This window comes from Colias eurytheme, chromosome 4, assembly GCF_061535395.1.
Source record: "Colias eurytheme isolate Ceu_HAF_F1 chromosome 4, ilColEury1 Martin Lab GWU primary, whole genome shotgun sequence".
Classification (NCBI taxonomy): Eukaryota; Metazoa; Arthropoda; class Insecta; order Lepidoptera; family Pieridae; genus Colias; species Colias eurytheme.
This window is the reverse complement of record NC_142983.1, coordinates 11,076,317-11,102,406: the sequence shown is the minus strand read 5'-3', so window position 1 is coordinate 11,102,406 and position 26,090 is coordinate 11,076,317. Positions and strand designations below refer to the sequence as shown.

General features: G+C 34.4%; 1 protein-coding gene across 1 annotated transcript; it reads left to right on the top strand.

Moving 5' to 3' along the window:
* The first annotated feature begins 133 nt into the window (after nt 1–133).
* LOC149909211 (protein croquemort-like) lies at nt 134–26,090 on the top strand. Its single transcript, XM_090101460.1, has 11 exons — nt 134–315; nt 7,268–7,389; nt 7,883–8,062; nt 12,684–12,809; nt 14,008–14,217; nt 19,717–19,925; nt 21,322–21,430; nt 22,240–22,400; nt 23,226–23,330; nt 23,911–24,058; nt 24,416–26,090. The coding sequence occupies exons 2-11, from the start codon at nt 7,273–7,275 to the stop codon at nt 24,533–24,535; spliced, it is 1,485 nt and encodes a 494-aa protein (XP_089957586.1). The 5' UTR covers nt 134–315; nt 7,268–7,272; the 3' UTR covers nt 24,536–26,090.

The following is a 26,090-nucleotide window of genomic DNA, read 5'->3' as shown; positions in this document are numbered from 1 at the left end:
TTTTTGACGTAAGTGAGCTTATGTTGGTATATAAGATTCGCCCTTAGCCAATACATGCATATGTGTGCGTGAGCTCGAAATCAAAGTACTGAGTGCCGTCTCTTACTATATTACTTGCTCTGTGTAAGTTGCCTCGAACACTTCATATGAAGTGGACGGCTGCATAATAATAAATAGTAAATAGTAATTATACACTAAATTATTGTTGTAGTTGTAGTTTTTATTAAGTTTTATAGTGCCTCAAGATATATTTTGTGTTATGTTATAAAATTGTGAAGATTTTAAGCGTTTCTACGGTTGCATAAATATTTACATGTAAGTTTCATAATTCATTAATTCTAATTTAAAGCCGAGCACAAAAGTGTCATACTCATTGGCACATTTATAAATAGGTAATTAAAGTGAAGCTGATTTTTAAACTTTTATTACATTTTGGGAATAATCTTGTTTTTTTTTTATATTGAATAAATTTTCTAATCAATATTTACCAATACATATTTGATACTAAATGACTGGTCTAAATAATCTTTTTAGAATATAATTTGCCTCCATTTTTATAAAGTTCATATTTTAATTTTATAAGTTGAATTCCACATTTGGAAACTGTGTTTACCTTGAAATAAAAATCTGTACTTTTATTTTTATCTCTTGGGCTTTATCTTTTTATTTAAACTTGTTTAAAGATAATACCTCTAAATTGTGTTATGGGACTATCATATCTCATGTATTATTATATAGGAATAACTATTAATTTATTAGGATAAATAATTTATTCCGAATATCATGTGCATGCAAAATAGTTTACTTACATAAGTAAATAATTTCACAATGTTATGCATGTATTTATGAAAAGCTGGACTTCACGGTTTCACCTTCGTGCTTCCGCTTCTGTTAGTCTAAGCAAAACAATATACAGTAGCACTTCGTTAAGTCGAACCTCGATAAGTCAAAAACCTCCAAATCTCGAAAAAATGTTTTGTTCCCTTCCCTTCAAACCCGAAAACCTCCGTTACTTGAAATCTTGACCCTCTGTTAGTCGAAATTATCACCGAGTCCCTCCAAGCCATTTTGGTACATCTTTTTACTCTATAACTCGAAAAATTAAATTTGACCTCTGTATCTCAAACATAGCAACGTTTTGTTTTACAACCTTTATAACTTTATCATTTGGAATTTATTACTTCTATTGTTCGAACAAAAATAAGTTACCGACTTTAACAACTTGCCGACAGTGCAAGTACACTATAAATTGTTTCTTAGAAAACATTTTAGGAGTCTACGATAATAAATTTATGACTCACGTAAACACGTGTTTGTATTAAGTATCTGATGACGAAATTATCGATTCAGTAGCTCAGAAAACCGATACTAATGATTAAGATGACATAGAAGACGTGAATAGTACATGCGCTCCATAGGTTTCCATCAAAGAGGCAAGAACCGCATTGAATACCTTACGAAATTTTATAGAGCAAACCAGTATCTCTGAAGAAGAAGAATTTTCTGCTCTTTAATCGAAATCCTCCATAAGTTGAAAACTCTATTACTCGAATTTTTTGGCGTCTCCCTTGATATTCGACTTATAGAGGTGCTACTGTATAGCCTATATCCTTGATATATGGGCTATCTAACACCAAAATAATTTTTCAAATCAGACCAGTAGTTCATGTGATTAACGTGTTCAAACAAACAAACTCTTCAGCTTTATAATATAAGTATAGATTATCTAGCTTAAACTTATAATAATGTATACTAAAACCTCCCTCTTGAATCACTCTATCTATCTATCTATTAAAAAAGCCCCATCAAAATCTGTTGAGTAAAGTAAAGATCTAACCATATAAAAACAGACGGCAGAAAGCAACTTTGTTTCATTTATAATGTAGTGAAGTCATTTAAAGCTATATGGAAGAGATCAATCTTTAATAAGTAAAGGCTGCCTTTTGTGGTGGTTTTTTTCCCTTATTGAATAAATAAATAATAATTAAAATAGATATCCACCTACTTAACAATATATTTAGTTTAAAGGTCAGCTTATACTGATACATTTATATTTAGTGTCCCAACGAAACATGCATACCTAATTTATATATTTAATCAAAATTTATTCATCATACATTTATGCAAATGTTGTAAAGAAAGACATAGGAAAATGTGTTTAAAAGTATATGTGACTTATAATGAAACTAGCTTTCCGCCCGCGGGTTCGCCGGCGTTTTCAAAGAAAAACCCGTTCCCGTAGGATTTCCGGGATAAAACCTATCCTATGTCCTTTCTCGGGTATCAAAATATCTCTATACCAAATTTCATGCAAATTGGTTCAGTAGTTAAGGCGTGATTGAGTAACAGACAGACAGACAGAGTTACTTTCGCATTTATAATATTAGTATAGATAGTCTTTAAACCAATGTATTACCCCGACGAGTACAATATGGGGGTCTTCAAGCAAAATGTGAACCGGTACCTACTAGGGAAGCATGTACCATCTTAGACCGCATCTTAGCTTCCCATCAGGCGAGATTGTGGTCAAGCGCTTCCCTATCTAGAATAAAAAAAATGTTGTGTGGTTTTATGAAACCACGGTAAAAGTGAAACTGTTCGAACGGTTCTGAACACTGCTTTGTGTAGCGCATGTCGCGTGACGGTCGGCTGCCGAGTAGGTATACCTACTCGGCAGCCGCGATACACGCGACATGCGCTACACAGACCAAAAAGTTTGAGACGATGTAATAAAAGTTTCACTTAAAAAAAAAAGATACAAAAAATGCATCATATTATGCCATGGAAAGCTTGTTGTGTGAGAAATGAATAATTTCTTATGAAAATAATTACATACAATTTCACTATTCTCCACAGACAGTTTTTCAGATTGTTCAAATGATCTATCTGATGTCAATGATCAATCTATATTTCAAACTGAAATATTAAGATAATGGATTCTGAATGCATATCATCATATTTCTTAATTCAAATTAGCTTTCCATCCGCAGCTTCACATGCCTTGGCTAAAACTTAACAATGTAAAGGTACCCTACAAATTTTTAAATAAAATCTAAAGATATTTTCAAAATATTATGAAAAGCAAAGCAAGCATGTCCAAAAAGGCACTGAAATAAACTGTAAGAAGTTTAAGTTATTGTTGTGTTTAAAACTTTAAACAAAGTAGGCTTAAAGCGAAGCCTTACAAATGAACAAAACAATAGTACCTTATGATCACTCTTTGGAATAGAATTCTAAAGAAAGTTGAAACACCCATATCATATATCAAACATGATTGGATTTGACAATTATCCAAAAATAAATTGAGCCAGCATTACATGGTATTACACAATTTTTGGTGCTTCCCAAAGTCGGCTTTGCGGCTTATTTCTTAAGGAAATGTTATGTAAATAATGTTATGACTAGTGGCCTTGGATAGTGGATACATACGTTTTTGGACTTGAACAGGGGGTGAGTAGCGGAAGGGGAAAGCCGCCAATCTTCGATCCCACTTTTGCTTGTTAGGTTTTGTTTTTCAAAAAGATAGCCTAGTTTATAAGGTGAAAATTTAGATTATTTTTTAATTAAAATGCACACACTAGCTCCACTTACATATTTCAATGTTTAAATTAATCACAAGAACTATAACCGTTTTCGATCGTACAGTTACATTTTTATACAAAAAATCGCGGGTAGGTTGAAAAATACAAACTTCGATCATAGAGTTTATGACCACAGATTAAACACTATACCATATATGTATGAGGAAAGAAGACGTTAAAATTAAATAAAAATACTAGCTTTATCCCGGCTTCGCAAGGTTTAACCCCGAAAAAGAAATGAAAATTAAAATAAAATACAGTCTTAAGTTATTCGGTAAACTTGTAGCTTCCTTGTACCTTCCTGTTACTAAAAGAAGTTCTAGAAATTACTTTAAAGTTTATTAAACTAGATTTAGTTAAACAAATAAAAAGCTTTCCACATAAAGATATCAAACGGGTCGAATTGAAGAACGTGATAAAATAATATCTATAAGTTTTTTTATAAATTATGTGTTATAATAACGTGTATAATCGTGTTATAATACTCAGTAATGCTTATATTATGTACGTGATTATTCAATCAATTCATTAACATAAAAATATATCTACTTCCTATACTCGTAAGAAAATGTGAAGGTTTCAAATTTAGTGTATTACCAATAGCTTTACCGCGGCAGTCCTCGAGTGCCACACGTCTTTTTTTTTATTCCTGATTCCCGCGCTGAGACCCTCAAGGAAGGGGAGGTTCGGAATCTCTATTAACAAATATTGTATTATAGCACCTTGCTTCTATACTACAGATAATATAGTAGGTAGTATTACTAAAAACATGAACATAAGTATGGGATAATGGGATGGTGTGGGTTATTCGGGAGCATAAAATTATCTTTATGTATCTTACGAGTGAAAGATCACTCGCGTGTCTCCGCTCCTGTTGGTCTTAGCGTGATGATGTATAGCCTATAGCCTTCCTCGATAAAAGGGCTGTCGAACACCGAAATAATTTTTCAAATCGGACCTGCCCCCCTATGCAAGTGGCTTTAGATCGTAAGCTTTATCTACAGCTTACGTCAATCTCATACATTCGTAGTCTATTCTATTGAACGCTACGCTAACAAAAAGCCACTTGCATAGGGGGGCAGTAGTTCCCGAGATTGGCGCGTTCAAACAAACAAACTCTTCAGCTTTATAATATTAGTATAGATACCTACCCAGATACCCGTAGTAAATTCTTTCGTTATATTATCTTTTTCTTCCTAAAACCAGATCACACCTTTATCTGTTTGGTTATGGCCGTGGTAATTGCTGGTAATTGCTTACTATCAGGCGATACAGAGCATTTACCCCGATTTTGCATATTAATGCAAGTGTATGTTTATTTCGCTCTCGTATTAAAAAACAAGTTATGTAATAATTACACTGATGACTGACTTATAGGAGCTTGTGTTTCTTATAGCTCAACATGTATTAAGTGGTTTCCTAAATCCACGTAACGTAGATTACATTTGTTAAACGAGGTCTCACGGATAAAACAGTATTTGTATACTCTTTGGATAAAGCCTTTGCTGGGGAGAGAATAGTGGGGAAATTATATTTCACACCTATGCCAAATTTGGTTCATTTCCCATCACTGTTTTTTGCGTGCACTTGTAATAAATCCATCACCATTCACAAATCTATATAAACTTTTGTTTATCACAATAGGATCTTTTCTTCTATTAATTTTTTGATAATTCAGAGGATGCATTTTAATCAGTTGTTTCTCATAAATTCATGACGTCTTCACAATTTTGCCACTTGCTTATCACAATATCCATTCATTAAATAATTAAGATAGGCCCCGGAAATATCTGTAATTATCTCTTTGCGTATGTATCTTTAAGCTCTGATTATTACATTTTAATATTCGTGAAAATGATTGATAATTTTGATTATTGCAGATGCATATTTTGCAATATGCATGTGATTTTAAGTGAATTTTGAAATTTACCATCCTGTTTTCGAATTTTGTTTTGCTGTTTAGGGTATATGAGCATTATCAGAGATAATTTCTAGGTTCTATTCTTGGTGAATCCTCATAAAGGGGACCTTTTATGAGACCTTTTTTTAAACAAAATTTACAAAAAAAAAGGAAAACATCACAGAGGTTCTATATTTTTGAGTAATTTTATGTCCAAAAGTGTGTTGACTCCACATTGGACTAGACGGCAAAGGAATTTAAATTGTGATCTAAGTAACTATCTAATTTTCAATTTATCGTTTTAATTACTCCAAATACCAAATACAATCGTATATCGCAATTATATCAGCTTGTCACAGAACTAAATGTTTCACAATATGTGATATCTTCTAAGCAAGCAAGTGTTGTAGTTTAAATTGTTAGGAATAATGCCAAGAAACAAAAACTGGACTGGGGCTGAAGATGATGATACTTTTAAGTTTTTGTCTAAGATATTGCAGTAATAATAATAAAGAATTTGATGATCATTTATTTAGGCATGAATGGAAATAATACGCCGTAGGCAATAAATATACATAGATCGTTCAAATGTAATTTTTTTTAAATGATTAACTATTTTGCATTAAATGTATTACATAGATTAAGATTACAATATATATTAAAATCAATTCAGATTGCAGCGTTATCGGATATTTGGACTTTATTTTCTATCAATTTTGATTATTACGGCTCTGGATTTAGATAAATTCGATTTAATTTGGTAGTTTTTTTTAAGTGGGGAAATCTTGCATAGATACCCACGGCCTCCGGGGAAGGGGCAGTGGGTTATGTCGGATTCCTACCGACCAAAACCCCCCTGTTCCGTCAAGCCGCATCAACGACGGGGCCACGGAAGACGACGACGGTAGAATTCGTCCGTGACCCCTTCAGCGGCTGCCCGTTTCCAGGCCGAAACAAACTATGAGCAAGCCAACTCTACCCTCATGGGGCGGCGTGAGCGGAACACGTCTCACGCCGCCTCCCGGACGATGCACTAAATCCCCGCTTCATCGCCCGAAACTTTAATTTGGTACTTCATTGTGTTAAGTAGTTTTTTTTTTCAACTGTATAACAATGAATGTGCATAATGGATATTGTTAATTAATAATTATTTTATACTTTTCCTAATCGGTTATCTGTATTTATCTGATATTGAAATTGTTGATTCAATTTTTGAAAAGCCTATGGACTCAGTCAAGGCTAATTAAATAAAATATAGTCATATTTTGTTGCTGTTATTGAGAGGTTCGTAGAATTTAATTGTTCTAAATTCTTTTAAGTATTGTTATTACTTAGTACTAAATATTGTCTTCGTATGTTGTTCTATATTCATTTTATCGGAACTTTGTTTTGTTTCAATCGCGCGATTATACTGTTCATCAGCCGAATTTGAAGATTTTTTGCGACATCAGTACCAGGAAATTATGCATCGAAATTTCTTTATTTCTTTAACTATGTATTATCAATTTATCTATGGGAAAAATCCTATTCTGGCCAATTTTTATCTTCATAATTCTTTGCTGTTTAAACATGCGTAGCAACATTATAGCTTCATAACTCTTCTATACAAGTAAACCATGAGTGAAATCACAATCCAGCATTCTTTAGGCGTGTTGAGAGTAAAATTTCAAGGTCGCGTCATAGCAATGCCGTCACGTCATGGAGTAAGGCGACGATTTCCAGCCAAATGCGTCCTGCTCGTTTTACCTTTACATATAAAAAAAAAATCATAGAGATATTGTTCCAGGCAACATGGTGTCCGCCGGCAAGAAGAGCGGCTGGCTGATGGGCTGCGGCTCAGTGCTGGTGGTCGTGGGTGCGATCATGGTCATCTTCTGGCCGACGATATTCTTCGCACAGTTGAAGAATGTAAGTACTTCTATAATATTTTCTGTAACATCGAAAGAGACTAGTTTCCCACAACACGGGGGATCCTAGTGTGGAGACTCGTGTATCTATATAAAGTATCATTATTATAATATGCAATTCTTTTTATTGTATTCAAAGCTTATTGTACATTGTTTTATGAGTCAAATAAACGATTTTTTTTTATTTGTAATGATGTCTGGTTAATGCTGCAAAGATTTCAGTGGAAGGCGTCATTCTATAGTTGTATATATATGCGATATTGACATTGCTATGTAATATAGTTTACAATAATTAAAACTGCCAAAAAAGGAACGAATAGAACTACTCGCAGTTTCTTTTTGTAAACATACTTTGCACACGGTAAAACTAATAAGCTTTTTATTTTTAAATATGTAATTGTTCTTTAAATGTAGCATTTGTGTGTATAATTTTATCTCTTGTTTATTTTTTTTTCTTTAAGGTCACAAAATATTTAATCTGTTCTTGTCCACAGATGATGATATTGTCAGAAACGTCAACGTCATTCCCGATCTGGCGGGAAGTACCGATTCCGATGTACCTCGAGTGCCACATGTTCAACATAACGAATGTGGCTGATATTTTGGCGGGAAAGAATGTCACTCTCGAAGTTGTGGAGCTTGGACCGTATGTGTATAGAGAGGAACATACTAAGGTAACATAAGTTCTATATTCTAGTTTTATTGACTGACCAGTTGGCTTGGTTGGTAGTGGCCCTGCCTTCCAAGCCAGAGGTCGTGGGTTCGATTCCCACCCGGGGCAAATATTTGTGTGATGAACATAGATGTTTGCTCTGTGTCTGGGTGTTACTGATCAATATATGTATTTGTTTAAAAATTATATACATATGTATGTTTATCAGCCATCTGGTTTCCATAACAAAAGCGAAAGCTTAGTATGGGATCAGATCGTGTCGTGTGTGAAAATTGTCCTGAAATAATTATTTATTTATTTATATACTTACTGGCGACCCGCCCGGGCCCGCGGCTTCGCCCGCTTTCTCTAAACCCAATAAATGATATACAAAACCTTCCTCGGGAATCACTCTTTGCTAGCCATCTTAATATGTGGCAAGTCCATTAAGTACCTACCTAAACAATAACTAATGTTTATTTGTAAATGATGATTATTACAAAAAGTTAAATAAATAGGTCTAACTAAGTAACTACATTCCATTCGACTCTGCCCCTCTTTACTTAGCAGATAAGATATTGTGCCAAATTTTATGTTTTTGTGTCAAGTAGTTTTAGATATTTATAAATTATAATTCGGCCCAGGTTCTTATTAAAAGCTTATTTACCCTGAAGTTTCAGTTTCTAGTATACGTGAGACGATACCCAATGTTATGCCTAATTTTGTAAAATGGTTTTTCAATCATGAAAATATATACAGTAGGTACTGTAAAATAAATAATTAGGTAAGTATGTACTTGTTTGCAAATTGCAATTAAATGTGCAGATCATCATAGATTAACGAAGGAAAAATATCCATGTAAGTAATTAGGTATACTTTTTATCCAGCTATTTTGTCGTAGTCATCCAATGACAATATCATTCAGGCCGATAATTGAACGGCGCTTAATAAAGAGGCTAGGCTTCTAATTGTACGGCTATTAAAACTAGTTATAAATGAAAACTGTTAAAAGAGTAATACACAGTATTATTATATGTAAATATTTCAGTACATCTTCTTATCTTATATATAAAAATGAATCGCAAAATGTGTTGGTAAGCGTATAACTCGAGAACGGCTGAACCGATTTCGATAATTCTTTTTTTATTATATTCCTTGAAGTACGAGGATGGTTCTTATGTAGAGAAAACGTAAACATGTACCACGGGCGAAGCCGGGGCGGACCGCTAGTTTTTAATAAATATTATATTTATTCAATCGTAATGATTAAATAGGCCATTTGTTTGATAACACGCCGGAAGATTCAACATCATTACATTAAGATATATAAATACACATAACACATTACTTTATATGTAATTAGTATAAAATTGATAAAAATATTATGACGTGAAAATATTTTTTGTTGTAAATGCACCGTAAGACAGTGCGCGCACGAGCAACTTTGTCTCCGCAACTATTTTGTCTCTCCCACCTATGAGCTAGTATGAAAGTGCGCGCACGTAGCGACGCAACTCCCCATACAAATTGATGGGAGAGACAAAATAGTTGCGGAGACAAAGTTGCTCGTGCGCGCTGGCTCTAATGCAAAATTTTTATCTTGAATATGACAAATAAGAGGAAATTTTACTTCCACGTGATTTTATAATGACAAAGGGTTTATTAAACGATTAATTCATAATTAATCAATCCGATATAGAGCTTAAAATGATAAACAAAATTACATATTACAATTAATTGATACATAATGGTTGCATTATTTAAAGTTTAAACTGTATTATTTATGAAATTATCGTACGGAATTGAATAACAAGCAACGTCCGATTTGGTGCTCCTATTAAGCGAAATTGGTTTAATGGTTTAGGACTAAATATGTGATGGCTAGTACAAGATTCGGCTTTACACACCCTTGCAGACTGTCCAGCTTGGACTGACGAACGTGGACCCCTCCAGAGCCTGCTGGGAGTAGACACCCAGCTGACTCTGCAGACTCTTGTAGAGACCATGGTCTCCTCCGACGGTGACCGCGCATGGAAGATCGTCGCCACTTTCTGTGCGACGGTAATGAAGAGAAAGGAGGACGCAGAGAGGGCCCGGGAAAACGACCCAGGGGCGGATCCTCTGCGACGACGCAGACCCGGCAGGCGCAGGCGTCTATATGACCAGCGCCAGCCGTAAAACACCCTAGAGAGAAAAGGCCGGGGGGAGGTTTCCGTAGATATATTACATACTAAAGCTATGCTCGCGGCAAGGAAACCGGATCCCCCCGTGACGTAAGGTGGATAGGTCCGGAATGGAACGGCGATATTGTTTAATATCGGCGCCCATTACACGCTCCCGGGCCTCGGAGGGTCGCCAAGACGCGGCAGTCGCCACGCAGACGGCGGGGGTATAAGGCCTGTCTGTTAACCCCCGTCGTTAAGGGTGATAGACGGCCACCGTTGGGTTTTAGTGGGTATGGCTTCGCAGCGAGTCCCACATACCCCCTTGGGCAGTTAAACTGCCGAGGGGGATGCGTAAAAGCATTTCCCAACGTTAAAAAAAAAAAAATGTGATGGCTAGAGAGATTTATTTTGATACCTACTATTCGCGATATTATATTATAGCAACTTTAATTTTCAATTTTGATACTATTTTGAATCTATTTTTCTAGCGATTTAAATCGATTCATACACGCTAATATACCTATTCGTATAATATCGAAAGTTTGAGACCCATATGATTTTTATTTCTTTCACAATTTTTTTGTATAATGGCTGCAAAATATAAATATTTATGAAAAACTCGGTGACGCATCTATGCAAACAAAATGAAATCTTTTATGAATCTATTCACTAACCTACTTACAATAATTACATCACAGTGTATTGTTTGTCAAATTACTTATTAACAATTTAACATTGATATTGTTTTTATTTTAATAACCTAATAACACAATAGTGAAAATGATATGAAAAAATAGTGAAACTTAAAATAATTTGCAAATTAGGACACTTTGCAAAATAGGCCACTATGCAAAAAATGACACTGCAAAATAGGACACTTTGCGAGTTCTAATCGCAAAGTGTGAAACTGCAAAATTAGTTCCATATTGAAAATTCTTGATGTACATTTGGGAAATACGGGAAATTCTTCAAGCCAGTTATCCAAAGTACTAGTATGATCAAAGGTTTCATTTTAATACAGAAAGAATTCATACTAATGTGGTATGTGGTATTCATAATACCTACATACATATAAGTAAATGTGTTTTACCCATAAACATAAAAACGTGATGTTATTGTAATGAATGAAGCAGTAATTATAGAAAAAATAAAGGACAATATTGATTATTTAAAATAAACTATATTGTGCAGGATTGAGAGTAGATATTACATTGGTTTTTAGGAAATAAAATCTGAATACGGATTTACATAGCAATCTTATCGTTAAATAGATATATTAATTGTATTATTGTAATAGATAAATTAAATATGTGACTAGGAAGAATGTAGATTATACAAATAATCTTTTAATTGATTTTTACAGAGGTACGCTGGGTTTTTTTTCTTACACATTGTATTCAACCATACTAGATAGGTAATATTATAAATGCGATTGTCTCTATTATAAATCTGTGACGCTGTCATAGTTAACCCACTACACCGATTTTGATGAAATTTTGGCCCTTCGCTCATGGAGCTACTCAAAAATGACTGAACTAATCAGTAATTACGATTACAAACCAGTTACAAATTGTATCTCGCATACAACGCTACTCAATTTATAAGGTTTCAGTCACTTGTCAATGTTTGCTCGTTCATTTTTATCATAAAAAACAAAGAAACTCGGGAAACCAGTAGCGTGGAGACCGGCACGACGCGTCGCGCGTGATTTGTTGCTAACGCGTTACTCACCAGTTAGTAACTAGTCGCGTCGTGTGCGAATCTCCATAGAACATGTATGGGCTGTGACGCTCAGGCAACTCGTTAGTTATTTGAGTTTGTGACTAGTTCTTTTTCAGTAGCTCCATGAGCGAAGGGCCTTTGAGTCATAATAATGACAATGTGGTATAAAAACAATAAATTATTTTTGACCAATCAACTCTTATATCATACAGGAAAGATTTGATTTTAATTTTTGATTTAAATCAGAAGTTCGTTTATCGACGACCATCCATCATTCCGTCCATTTATTAATTATTTATCAATCACGCTACGACTAATAGAAATAAAAAGAAAAATGTTGTGTGGTTTTATGAAACCACGGTAAAAGTGAAACTGTTCGACCGGTTCCGAACACTGCTTTGTGTAGCGCATGTCGCGTGACGGTCGGCTGCCGAGTAGGTATACCTACACGATACACGCGACATGCGCTACACAGACCAAAAAGTTTGAGACGATGTAATAAAAGTTTCACTTTAAAAAAAATCTTTAGAGCAGATGATGATGCTTTAACTAACTAGTTTTCAACCGACTTCGAATAAGGGAGGAGGTGCTTAATTCGACTTTTTTGGGTTTTGAGGTAACCCTCAGAACTTTTGACTGGGTGAACCGAGTTTGATGATTCTGTTTATCTTTATGTTTGAAATCTAGTGCCTTTCCATTAGTCCCATTAAAATTAATTCCAGCTGTTGAAAAATAAATTTATTTTTTATTCAACAGGTGAATTTAACATGGAATGACAACAGTACCATCACATTCTATAACGAGAGGTTCTGGCACTTCGAACCGGAGCTATCTAACGGTAGCCTCTCTGACATCATCACGAGTATCAACCCGATTATCGTGGTAAGTTGGTGGACAAAATAAAGCATATTATTTATCATTAGGGTCGGCGCAAACGGCCATTGATCACAGCCACCAGTGGCCAGCTACATTTACTTGACACATTTTTTCATATATTTTGACACGAACACTTCTATATCGAGTAAGGGTGGCCGTACACGGACCACTTCAAGCAGTTGAGACCGACAAGTGACAAGTGGCTGTCGCTGGCCATCGGTGGCTGGGGTCAATGGCCCGTTTGCGCCGACCCTTATTGGTCGATGTAATAATAGGTTATTTTTTTCAAAAATAAGGATTTTTTTTAAAGATTCTTATTTATGTCAGAGCAAGCAAAGGAGCAGGTGGGCCACCTGATGTTAAGTGGTCACCACCGCCCATTTCTGCTTCCTTCATAAGACAAAAAAAAAGACATTTTATGCGTAGTTAGTTATCTACCTACTCAATAATTTATTTGTCTGGATCCATGTATACCTAAAGTTAGAATGTTGAAAGGTGAATACGTAATTTTAATGAATTGATTCAATTTGAATAATTTGACAGCAAAGACATTTTACAAGTTTTATTATTATTACAGCATTTGAAGCGATTTATAAAGGAATCAATTTTATCAATATTTTTTTGCACAATATTATACATTAATATAATAATATTTTATGGGTGAAAAAATAGCGCAAGATTTAATTTCTTCTGTTTATCATAATATACGTAAAAACTAAATGTGAATGCAAAGTATCAACTTAATCGGTCGAGGATAACTCCTTTGCGAGATTTGACCTGAACAAACATACATGTATGGCAACTTATACTACTGATTGTAATCCATACTTAATATTATAAATGCGAAAGTAACTCTGTCTGTCTGTCTGTTACTCAATCACGCCTTAACTACTGAACCAATTTGCATGAAATTTGGTATAGAGATATTTTGATACCCGAGAAAGGACATAGGATAGTTTTTATCCCGGAAATCCTACGGGAACGGGTTTTTCTTTGAAAACGCGGGCGAAGCCGCGGGCGGAAAGGAAATTATTATTGATAGAGTTATCCTGATTACTGAGGTGAAATTCTGTGTAGTGCTGTTCTTATATGTTTAACCCATTGAGCCCCAAGTGGCCCGATCGGTCCACGACACAATAGATTTTCTATTGTGTCTGTGGTTCCGGGGCCTGAGTTATTAAAAAATATTTTCCTCCCATTATAGACAGTAGCATACTACATGCGCCACCAGCATCCACTCCTCAAGATACCAGTAGATGTCTTCATGCGAATGTTCCATGAAGACATGTTCCTCTCAGCTAATGTGTCGTCGTGGCTGTTCGATGGTATTGATGATCCTATACTGCAGATAGCGGAGAGGTTTCCAGAACTGCCGATAGATATACCGTTTGATAAATTTGGATGGTTTTACGAGGTAAGTTCGGTTTCAATTAAGTTTATAGGAGGATTGATAAAAATACTGCCTATATTACTGGGTTGTAGCTTTGCAATGGTAAAAGACTCTTTAAAATCGATCGTGTAGTTTTTGAGGTATATCGTGACAAGCAAACAAACATTATAATTGTTGTAGAATGTATATTACGTACAAAATTCTACAAGACCAATTTCGAAAATCTGGGATCTGGTCGAAACAAAAGTTGAAATGTAATAAAAAGACAATAGAGAATGGATTCTCCTCTTTTGAAATACTCAGGAAATCAAGCTTTTTGCTAGTCGCAACACATTTTATTTTGAACTAACATTTCTAAGATTCACGCATTCCACAAACAAACGATCTTTCAGCATATAATGTCTTAGTATACATAGATGTTTACATAACGATTAAAAATATATCGAATGGGAACTTTGAACTGCGCCATGTTATAATGTCGCTTGAAATAATGTGTTCTTTGTGACTCATATACGTTATTAATATTGTTGATTAAATAATATTTTGTCATGATTCATTTGCAAGTTGTCCTTATGGCGGATTTCTTTTTGAATTTAAACTTCTTTATGCCCGTTGAGAGTAAAATTTCATGTCACGTCATGTCAGTACCGTCACGTCATGGAGTAAACACGATTTTGGTATCTTTGAATCTTGGCAAAGAAGTTTCACTTCTGACACGTGTGCTCGACACACATGCAGCTAAAAAAGATTTTATCGTATCCTATCATATTATAGGACCAAAAATTGTGAGGGATAGATGTTTGTTAATCTTTCTAGCTGAAACGGTTGATCCGATGTTGATGCTATTTAGGCCAAATATAAAGAAAATAATATTAAATTCACATAGGTACATAAGAAATGAATAAAATGTATAATACATACATACAGAGTACAGATACATACAGACTGTTGTATAATACATCAGACAAACACATTTGAATCATGCTCATACACTTAAAACAAATATTCAGCTTCACTAATCTAGGTATATACATAGTTACTTATCAGTACCTAATATATGTTCCAAATACAACACCTAAAGGTCACTTATAAGTGGGGTTGATAAGTTGCAAAAATATTAGGAACTGGTATTAGGTACAGGGCCGGATTGAGATTGCCAGAATCGAATTGTAATGTTTTTTGAAGTGAAAACTTCTTTAGCGGCGTTGGGTATAAAATCTTAAACTCGCGTCAGGACACGTGGCCTGATCGAAAAAGCGTAAGACGGATGTTTTTTTTTTTTAGCCCTTATATTCCATGCGTAAGACGGATTCCAAAATATCAAACATGCTGAACGTTAATAATCAAGTTTTCACTTCTGCCAGCACTCCCGGAGTGCAACCCGTCTTTTTTTTTAATTGATTTTAGGTTAAATTATGTTATTTTTAAATAAAATATGTAACTTTATAATTTATATGATGATATTTAAAAAAATACATATTATGTATGTCGACGAAAGATTTTTGTTCATGTAGGATTTATACAAGTATTTATAATATTATGTACCTATCTATATTTTTTTTTATAAATTTCCACTTTTATTGTGAAAAAATTGGATTAGGAAAGTTATTGATTATGTCGTGTCGTAAATCCGTTAAAATATCTCTAATTATTTTTATTAAAATTTATTACGCATCGATTACAAAATATACTGATTTGATTGAATCTTTATGTATTTTGCTGAGTCATGTAGAAAAGTCTCAAAGGTTAGCTTGGATACATGTATTTAAAATGTATTAAAGGATAAACTTTGATTAACAGCTGTTTCGATAAGATATTTTTACTTCTTTTGTTTTATTGGGCTAATTATATTTTTATATCATTCTTTATTTAAATATTTGAATATACATATATCGAATCCGCCATCCATACTAATATTATAAATGCGAAAGTAACTCTGTCTGTCTGTCTGTTACTCAATCACGCCTAAACTACTGAACCAATTTGCATGAAATTTGGTATGGATATATGTATTTTGATACCCGAGAAAGGACATAGGCTACCTTTTATTGCGAAATATGTACCACGGGCGAAGCCGGGGCGGACCTCTAGTAACGCTATAAGTAAACTAAAATAAAATGTAAATATGTTTTTGTCCTTTCTCGCACTTTAAAAGGGCTGTCCAAAAATATTTTTGTTCTTTTATGGTATAATTTAGAAATTATTTAGATACAGGATTTCGAATACATTATTAGTTTGATACCAAAATGATATAGGTAATGAAGGTTCGTTCTGGTTTCTTTACCTTAGTCCATAGTGTTTTTATTTGAAACCGGCCCTGTGTTTTGCGCATTATTATAATGTATTTTTGTACATATTTCCTTAAGTATTAGTGCTTTTAAAAACCTGTTATAAAAGTAGATTAAAAAGACGCCCTCTGTGGTGAAGAGCCCCGTATTCAAATTTAAAATCAAACTTTGCTACCGAATAATATATTTTATTTTAAATATTGTTTGTATAAAATGGTCCATTGAACCCTGTTATGTTTCTAGAGGGAACCATAGTATTACCACAGTCTACCAAATCATATTTTTTTCTATACTGTGGTAATATATTATCTGTGGTGGATACTTATTTGAGCTGACGGCTGATGATGATGATGGCTATCTTTCTGTGTATGGACATAAATAATCACCATGTCTTCACAATAATTACGGATGATGATAATTTTGAAATTAATGAACCATCATCTTCAAATTATGCTGATGATGATGATGCGCTAAGGATAAATACATTTCAATTTACCATTATATATTTATTATCGAAATTGTTTTGCGAAGCCCAATAGTCATTAGTTTTTCTGTATTAAATCTTTTTGGACCAGTTCCACGGATAGCTGATAAAGCGACTGATAGCCTAATTAACATTTCATCACGAACGTGTTTAACTGATTAAGCTAAACTCATCCAGAATTTCTGTGTTATCTCTTCTCTATATAAAAATGTAGTATCACAATGTTAGTAATTATACTCCTCTGAAACGACTCATCGGTTCTCATGCAATTTTGATAGATCTGAGAATCGGACAACAACATTTTTCCTACTCCAGACCTTAGTGATAAGAGTAAGGCAGAACAACATTCGCCGTGACAGCTAGTATTCATGTAATATCATATGTAATATAAATATTTATCGGTCGTTGACGTTTAGTGGGATTTTATTGAACAAACACGATGCTATCGGTTGTTCTATCTAAACTCTGATCGAGGTTTAGTGTTTAAGGTGACCGTAGGTGGTGTTAGTCACCCCGATTTGTGAAGACATAAAATAATTTTAGGTAGAGGGTAAATGCTTCAATATTCGTAGTAAATAAAAACAAGTTACCTATAATAAACTAGAGGTCCGCCCCGGCTTCGCCCGTGGTACATATTTCGCAATAAAAGGTAGGTCCTTTCTCGGGTATCAAAATATCTCTATAGTCTATACCAAATTTCATGCAAATTGGTTCAGTAGTTTAGGCGTGATTGAGTAACAGACAGACAGACAGAGTTACTTTCGCATTTATAATATTAGTATGGATGTAGGGTAGGTATGTAAATATTTGAAAATGAGTATGGGTTGAAACTTTAAATAAAATATCAATGCAATCGTTTTGATTCTTTAGCCTTAAAAGCGTTACAGATAGACAAACAGGATTAGTTTCACTTTACATACATTGTTAACATGAGGATGCAATGTATTATAATATATAATTAAATATAACTTTTTGAGAACTAATCATACAGCGTGGTTGAATTTTATTTAAAAAAATCGGCTTTTTGGTATTTGCAAGAAAAATAATGAGGTGAAAACTCATTATTTTTCTTGGTTACTTTAAAATTATTTTCGGCATAATCTTTTACGACTATACTAATTGTAAAATACTGTAAGATTGACTGTAAGTCCTTTTGTTTACTTTCTTTTTTCGTAATCAACAACTTTATTTTGATATCGCTGTCTTATCGCGCATTCATAATATAGATGTCTCGGCCAATGTTATTCTACCTTACTCTTATCATTTATATAGAAAATAGATGTTGACCGATTCTCAGACCTACCCGATATGTGCACAAAATTTCATGGGAATCGGTCCAGCCGTTCGGATGAGTAGGGTAACTGACATTGTGAGAATTTTATTTTTATTAACCGACTTCAAAAAAAGGAGGAGGTTATCAATTCGGCCGGTATGTTTTTTTTTTTTTATGTATGTACACCGATTACTCCGTGGTTTCTGAACCGATTTACGTGATTCTTTTTTTGTTCGATGCGGGATGGTGTCGAATTGGTCTCATAAAAATTTTATTCGGATAGGCCCAGTAGTTTTTATTTTATGAGCATTTTTGTCTGTATTTGTAAATGTTGCAAGTGCAAGTTTGAAGTCGGTTGTTTTTAAATTTTAACGCAGTTATTGACTTGTAGAGATTATATTTTACACCAATATGTGCGTATTGGTATCGTACTATGTATTTACTATTCTGTGGTATAGGATAATAATTCGCAGTAGCTATATTTCATAGCCGTTCGTGCTGACACAGTGAAGTGTGACGTTGCGTCATTACGATATCGTAATCATTGGCCGCTTTCGCTCGTTGTATAATGACGCATCAGTTTGTAAATATAAATAAATATTAAATGCGAATGTTATGAAAATTCGATTGTAATTATTTTTATGCACGTGTAGATATTTAAGATTTTGGCGAGTATAGTATACGTAGTTAATAATAGTAAAAAAATATATAAGTTTTTCGCCGATAATCTTCACAATCGATAAGCCTAGGTTTAGAAAACAATGGTTGAATGATTTATATTTTATACCATACAACGCAATATTTATTATTATATTATTTTAAATATATAAAAATGCAACAATGTTTTGTCTGTATGTCCGGATGTGGCACAGAACAGCCCGAGACTTATTTATTTATACTTACTTACTTAACTATAGCTCTGCGACCCTATATCTTTTTTATATTATACAGAATGTCATCATGAGATTTTATAAATATCTAAGTACTCTATTCTTGAACCAACTTAATTAATTAGATACTGAATAAAGCACTAACTACGTATAATATTCACAAAGTATTCCTATTCCTATTACCGGCTTATATTCCTTTTTACTTTGAACATAATTATCTAATATCTTATGAGCATAATGAATTTATGAGCCGTGCATTTTTCGTTTTACCAAATTGCACATATGCATGGATGTTTTGTAATCATTATCTTGTAAACAATTTGCATTTTGAAGTTAAGTAAATGAATTACATCTGGCTACATAAGAGTCAAAATTTTAGATTCCCTTTTATCATATAATATTATGAAATAATTATTTGATTTGCCAATTGTTAAATAGTAATAATATTAGAATGTAGAGCGGAAGGAATATTATAGAGAGAGAGAGAGATGTAATGATAAATTTTCCAAAAAAATATATTTTTTAATTATTTAATCTGTATTCCGTTTTTTTTAATTACTTATTTAATCTGTATCCCTATAATTCCAGCGGAACGGCTCAAAGGAATACGACGGTGTGTTCGTGATGAACACGGGCGCGTCTGACTTCTCTCAGCTTGGTAACTTAGAGATGTGGCGGAACTCGAACCGCACACTTTACCGTGATGAGTGCGGGGAGGTCAAGGGGTCTACGGGCGAACTGTGGGCGCCCGAGCTGGGCCAGCCCGAGGTGACCATCTTCGCGCCTGATATATGCACGTGAGTTCGATATTGTACCTTATGACTAGGGATTAAGAGCTATTTTGTCTTGGCGGAGAGGCCTATTCGCGCTTCGCGCGTGCTCGCCGGTGTTGTTCGATTTTGTATCTTATCTCTTGGTTATAAGAGTAACAGTTTCTTGTTCTATCTTCGAGATTCGCGCGCGTGTTGGGTTGCTTTTCGTATTTGTCTCTTATGTGCATGGAGTAAGTCTCATTATGTCTTGGAGCTATTGTGATGATGTATTGGTACGAGTGCGGGGAGGTGAAGGGGTCTACGGGGGAGCTGTGGGCGCCCGAGCTGGGCTAGCCGGAGGTGACGATCTTCGCGCCTGATATATGCACGTGAGTTCGATTTTGAACCTTATTACTAGGAGTTAAAAGCGATTTTGTTTTGGCAGGGAGATCTATTCGCGCTTCGCGTGCTCTCGCAATCGTCGAGTAGTGTTCGATTTTGTATCATATGTCAGGGGTATAAGAGTGATTTTATCTTGGCATGGTATTGTCTCGATCTTGGCGCTTTGTGCGTGCTTGAACCTGTTGTTCGATTTTGTATCTTATCTCGATCACGTAAGTGTCATTTTAATCTACGTAAGGTGTCTATAGGTAAAGTTATGGCTACCGCGTTTCGCGCTTCATGTGAGTTGTGTTCGATTTTAGGCTCTATGTATTTTTTATAAGAGTTATTTTGTCTTTTATAAAAAAGGGTTTTTGACAGAAAGGGTTTTCTTGTATTTGCTATGATGATTGTGTTGAGTGTTTTGTTTTGGTCTTCTCTTCTTATTGGTTTTCTTTGAGGTCCAAAAACGGCGTGTTGAGATATGTATCTAAATATCAAGTCGGGTCTATGCGTTTTGGGTTTAAAAAAAAAAAAAATATTGCAGTAATTAAAAAGAATTTAGTTACAATTGGAAAGGCGTGAATCTTTGCGCAGAAATGAGACTAGTAATAAGTATAAACAAATAATAACCGTATAATTAAAATACATAATATGGGTCACATTACATAAACTATGTCAAGCGGAACTATAGTAAGATTGTGTTCGCGATATGCTGGTACAACACTTGACTTGAAGCAGCTATCGAGCCTTATGTTTACAAACAATTGAAGGAATTGTTTAAAAATGGATTTGAAAATGTATTACAACGTATATTTGGAAAATAATGAAAAAGATTTGTAGTTTATTATAAAATTTGCCTTCTTTGAGATTTTGTGTGTCATATTAAAAAATTGTATTTGCCTTCAAATTAACAGGTATTCTTCAAGAAGTCATTTCATTTTTCTATAAACGAATGTCCCAAATAAAATTTATAGAGCTTGTTGAATAGAATTTAACATTAGCAAACATCAACTTGTTCAATGGCTGAGATTTTAACCCCTTATCATATTATTTCCAGATACATGACACTAGCGAAGAACGAGACAATAACAATCCTGGGTATAGAGGGGCAGAAGTATGTGGCCAACGACTCTGTGTTTGACAACGGCTATAGATATCCTCAAATGGTGAGTTATTTTGTACTTTGTATATTTGCTTAGACTGTGTCCCGCGGTTTTACCCACAGTGCTCCGCTCCTGTTGGTCATAGCGTGATACATGACACTAGCGAAGAACGAGACAATAACAATCCTGGGTATAGAGGGGCAGAAGTATGTGGCCAACGACTCTGTGTTTGACAACGGCTATAGATATCCTCAAATGGTGAGTTATTTTGTACTTTGTATATTTGCTTAGACTGTGTCCCGCGGTTTTACCCACAGTGCTCCGCTCCTGTTGGTCATAGCGTGATACATGACACTAGCGAAGAACGAGACAATAACAATCCTGGGTATAGAGGGGCAGAAGTATGTGGCCAACGACTCTGTGTTTGACAACGGCTATAGATATCCTCAAATGGTGAGTTATTTTGTACTTTGTATATTTGCTTAGACTGTGTCCCGCGGTTTTACCCACAGTGCTCCGCTCCTGTTGGTCATAGCGTGATGATAGCCTATTACTCATGTTCCCATTCCTGTTATCGTTCATATTTCTAGTTCTATTTGTGTTTCTATTCCTATTCCTGTTCTTATTTCTATTAAAACTATGGAGTTTCTTGCCGGTTCTTCTCCATAGATACTGCTTTCCGAATCGGTGGTAAATGTTAAAAATATGTAATGACGATTCGAAAGTGCTTCTAAAAGAAGTCTAATTGAACAAATAAATGTTTGAGTTTGAGTATTCTGCTTCCATTTCCTATTTTTATATCTATTTCTCCCTCTCCAAGCGTGCTTCTGCGACTTTTTATATTACATCTGTATATGTATTTATTTGGGCAGGCGTGTTACTGCGACGAAGTGCGCGACGCGGAGTGCCTGCCGGCGGGCGCGCTGAACGTGTCCGCGTGCCGCTTCGGCGCGCCCGCCTTCGTCACCTTCCCGCACTTCCTGGGCCTGGACCCGCCTTATCCGAGCAAAGTGGCCGGATTGAAGCCCACCCCGTGAGTTGAATAGTTAGTGGTTTGGTATGAGTGGGTTGGTATGAGTGGGTTGGTACGAGTGGGTTGGTATGAGTGGGTTGGTCTGAGTGGTTTGGTATGAGTGGGTTGACTACTGGGTATACTGAGTGAGTTGCTTAGTTAATAAATTGAGTGTGTAATTGGTTAGAAAGTAAGTTATTCAGTAGTGGGACGGTTCGTGATGTGCGTTTAGTGCCCGCCTTCGTCACCTTCCCGCACTTCCTGGGCCTGGACCCGCCTTATCCGAGCAAAGTGGCCGGATTGAAGCCCACCCCGTGAATTGAATAGTTAGTGGGTTGGTATGAGTGGGTTGGTATCAGTGGGTTGGTATGAGTGGGTTGGTATGAGTGGGTTGGTATGAGTGGGTTGTTATGAGTGGGTTGGTATGAGTGGGTTGGTATGAGTGGGTTGGTATGAGTGGGTTGTTATGAGTGGGTTGGTATGAGTGGTTTGGTATGAGTGAGTTGGTCAGTGAGTGGGTTGGTATGAGTATGCCAACCCACTCACTGACCAACTCACTCATTGAAGAGAAAAAAAAGAGCGTGTCTGCCGACACAGCACACGTGCAAGAAGTGAACTTTGGCAAGATTCAAAGATACCAAAATCGTTGCCATACTCTATGACGTGACGGTTTTGCTTTGAAATTTTACTCTCAACGCGTGCAGAAGTTTCACTTCAAAAAATAGAAAATAATAAAAATATATTTTTTATTAATTGAACATAACACATACTCAAAACAAAATCCTCCTTTTTCTTTGATGTTGAAACATCAATCTTCATAGGGTCTTATAAAAACAATTTTTGCAGGGAAATGACGTTCAGTCTTGCTCTGGAAATGTTCACCGGGATGCCTTTAGAAGTGTTCGCGCAGTTGCAGATCAATTTGCTCGTCAGACATATTGGTGAAATTACGTAAGGATAATCTTTTTATTTTATTTTAAGTGGGTAGTTGAAAATATGATTAAATTGAAGTAACTTGTTTACAAGATAACTTTGATGAAAACGTGTTTTTTTTTCACCGTTTTACTCCCACTTTTTATGAAGGGGATTTTTATTTTTATCTTTGTAATTGCTGAATCGATTTCATTGGTACTTTCACTGAATGATAAAACACATAATATCGCCTAAATTTTAACTCTCTTCTCTTTTCGGCTAAGACTATAAGCAGAAGACTCATTGTTTTACGGGAGTCCTGAATATAATAATTTTATTTTTGGTTGTATTAGCTTCGATTTTGAAAAAAAAAGACGGATTGCACTGGGGGAGTGCCGGCAGAAGTGAAAACTTTATTTTTAACGTTGAGCATGTTTGATATCCATCCGTCTTACGCTTTTTCGATCAGGTCACGTGTCCTGACGCGAGTTTAAGATTTTATACCCAACGCCGCTAAAGAAGTTTTCACTTCAAAAAAATGATTTAAATATGTACCAACGCCATCTGTTATTCCCTTTTGCTTTTAAAACCACTGTTTAAATATTTTTTCCTTTTCCAGTATAAACAATCAGCTCCCAGACCCTGACACTTTAGTGCCAATGTTCTGGTTCAGACAAGAGGTCAAAATAAGCGACGACTACGCGAAGCTGGCGAAATTTGCGCTCAACCTGAGATATTATATGCCTTACGGGTTTTACGCGCTGACTGTGAGTATATTAAAAGTACCCACATATGAATAAAAATAAATAAAGCGTGTATACCGAGCACACGTCTCAGAAGTGAAACTTCTTTGGCAAGATTCAACGATACCAAAATCATCGCCTTACTTCTTGACGTGACGGTATTGCCATAACTCGACCTTGAAACTTGAAACTCTCAACGCGCCTAAGAAGTTTCACTTCAATAAAAAACCTTTAATTAGGATACGATAGGTATCCTAATTCTTTTTGTGGGATTTTTTCCTGTTGAAATGTTTTTCAATTCTCTCAATTTTGACATCTAGATTTTCAGCACAGATTTAAAAATGTTTTTACAATTTTAACATTGTCTTATTTATTTTTCAGGCCATCGGTGTAATATTATTAATAATTGGGATATGGATTTTAATGAGGAAGCTTTTAAAGTCGCCAGATTCTCCCATACTATCGGGAGTGTCTCAGGAAGAGCTGTCTAGCGAGCGGTAGAAAACCGGTAATTACCGGTTATGTTAAGAAAATACCGGTGTAATACCGATTATATCGGTGATATACATTTCGATTCGATTTTAAGAACACAGAGGATATTTTGAATATCGTAAACTTGTAAATGTTAAATAGAATATCGATTAAAAAAAATGTTTTGAAATAATACCAGTAAAAAGAAATGTGTAATACCGATATTTCGGTAAGATACGTTATGATATTATATCGTTATATTGAGAGATATTTGTTAAATTGTAAGAAGAAATAACGAAGTTATCAATGGATACCGGTGTTTATTTTTCGGTATTAAAATACCGGTTTTTGTTATACATATATCGATACGATTATCTATATCATAATATACTTGTAAATATAAACGTTATATTGTTATGTATATTCTTATTTTGAGTACCGGTGTTAAAACCGGTATTATGTTAAAATACCGATTTTTAGGATAGTTCATTCTTTTACCGATTGTGATATTGACTATTTTCCATTTATATTAAGACAATAATCAGTGTTTAGCCGTATTTTTATCCGACTTCAAAAAAAGGAGGATGTTCCGTATCTTTATGATATAATTTTTGATATATTTTTGACTGCTGTTAATTATTATTTTGTATCTATGTAAATAGCTTTTTTTATTTATGATTTATTTTGTATTAAAATAATTAATTATTTTTTTATCAGTGTTGATATTTTTTGTATTCTAATTTTAAAATATTCATTGTTAAGACCTACCTATTAGTTCTTATGTATTAATATTGTTTTTATTTTAGTAAATAAGATTTATATTGTATAAAATATCAATAATTTTTTGTAGTGTATTGAAATATATTTTCATTTCTTTGAGTAAAACTATTAATTAATATGCATAAAACAGTTGTGTCAATTACTCAACTTAAAACTAAGGAACGGCTGACCGAATTTTAATGTTTTTTGTTTTGATGGCTTTATCTCGTTTAGGATAATGTTAGGAGCCGGGGCAGCTTGTATGTTATGAAGTAAAGTTTTTAATTAAATAAAAAAATAAGGCCAGCGTATAACTTAAACGGCTGGACCGATTCGGCAAAAATTTAGGATAATTGAAAGTTTTAATAATAAATTCATAAATACTAATAATTAGTTCTGTTAATATTTCAAACAGACTTATGTTTGTTAGTGAACAATAAAAACGTTAAAAATTGTTGCAAATACGTTTAAATATATAAGTGGTTACCGTGCCTTAACAGTGTAAGAGATATTATAATAAAATGAATTTATATGATAATGTAATTCAAAATTTTGTTAATTATAAATAATATGAAAATAAATTTATCTTTCCTTAAACATGGTTAGGTTACACAGAGTACTTAATAAGATTTGATGTTCTAACTCAAACTCAAACATTTATTTATTCAAATTTCTTTAAGAAGCACTTTTGATTCGCCATACTAATTAGTTACCACCGATTTCAAAAGTTGTTTCTATAGAAAATATGATGAAATAAAAATAAATATTTTTATCGAGTTTTTTTTTGTTATAATTGAAAAAATAATAAATATTTTGGTTCAGGTCA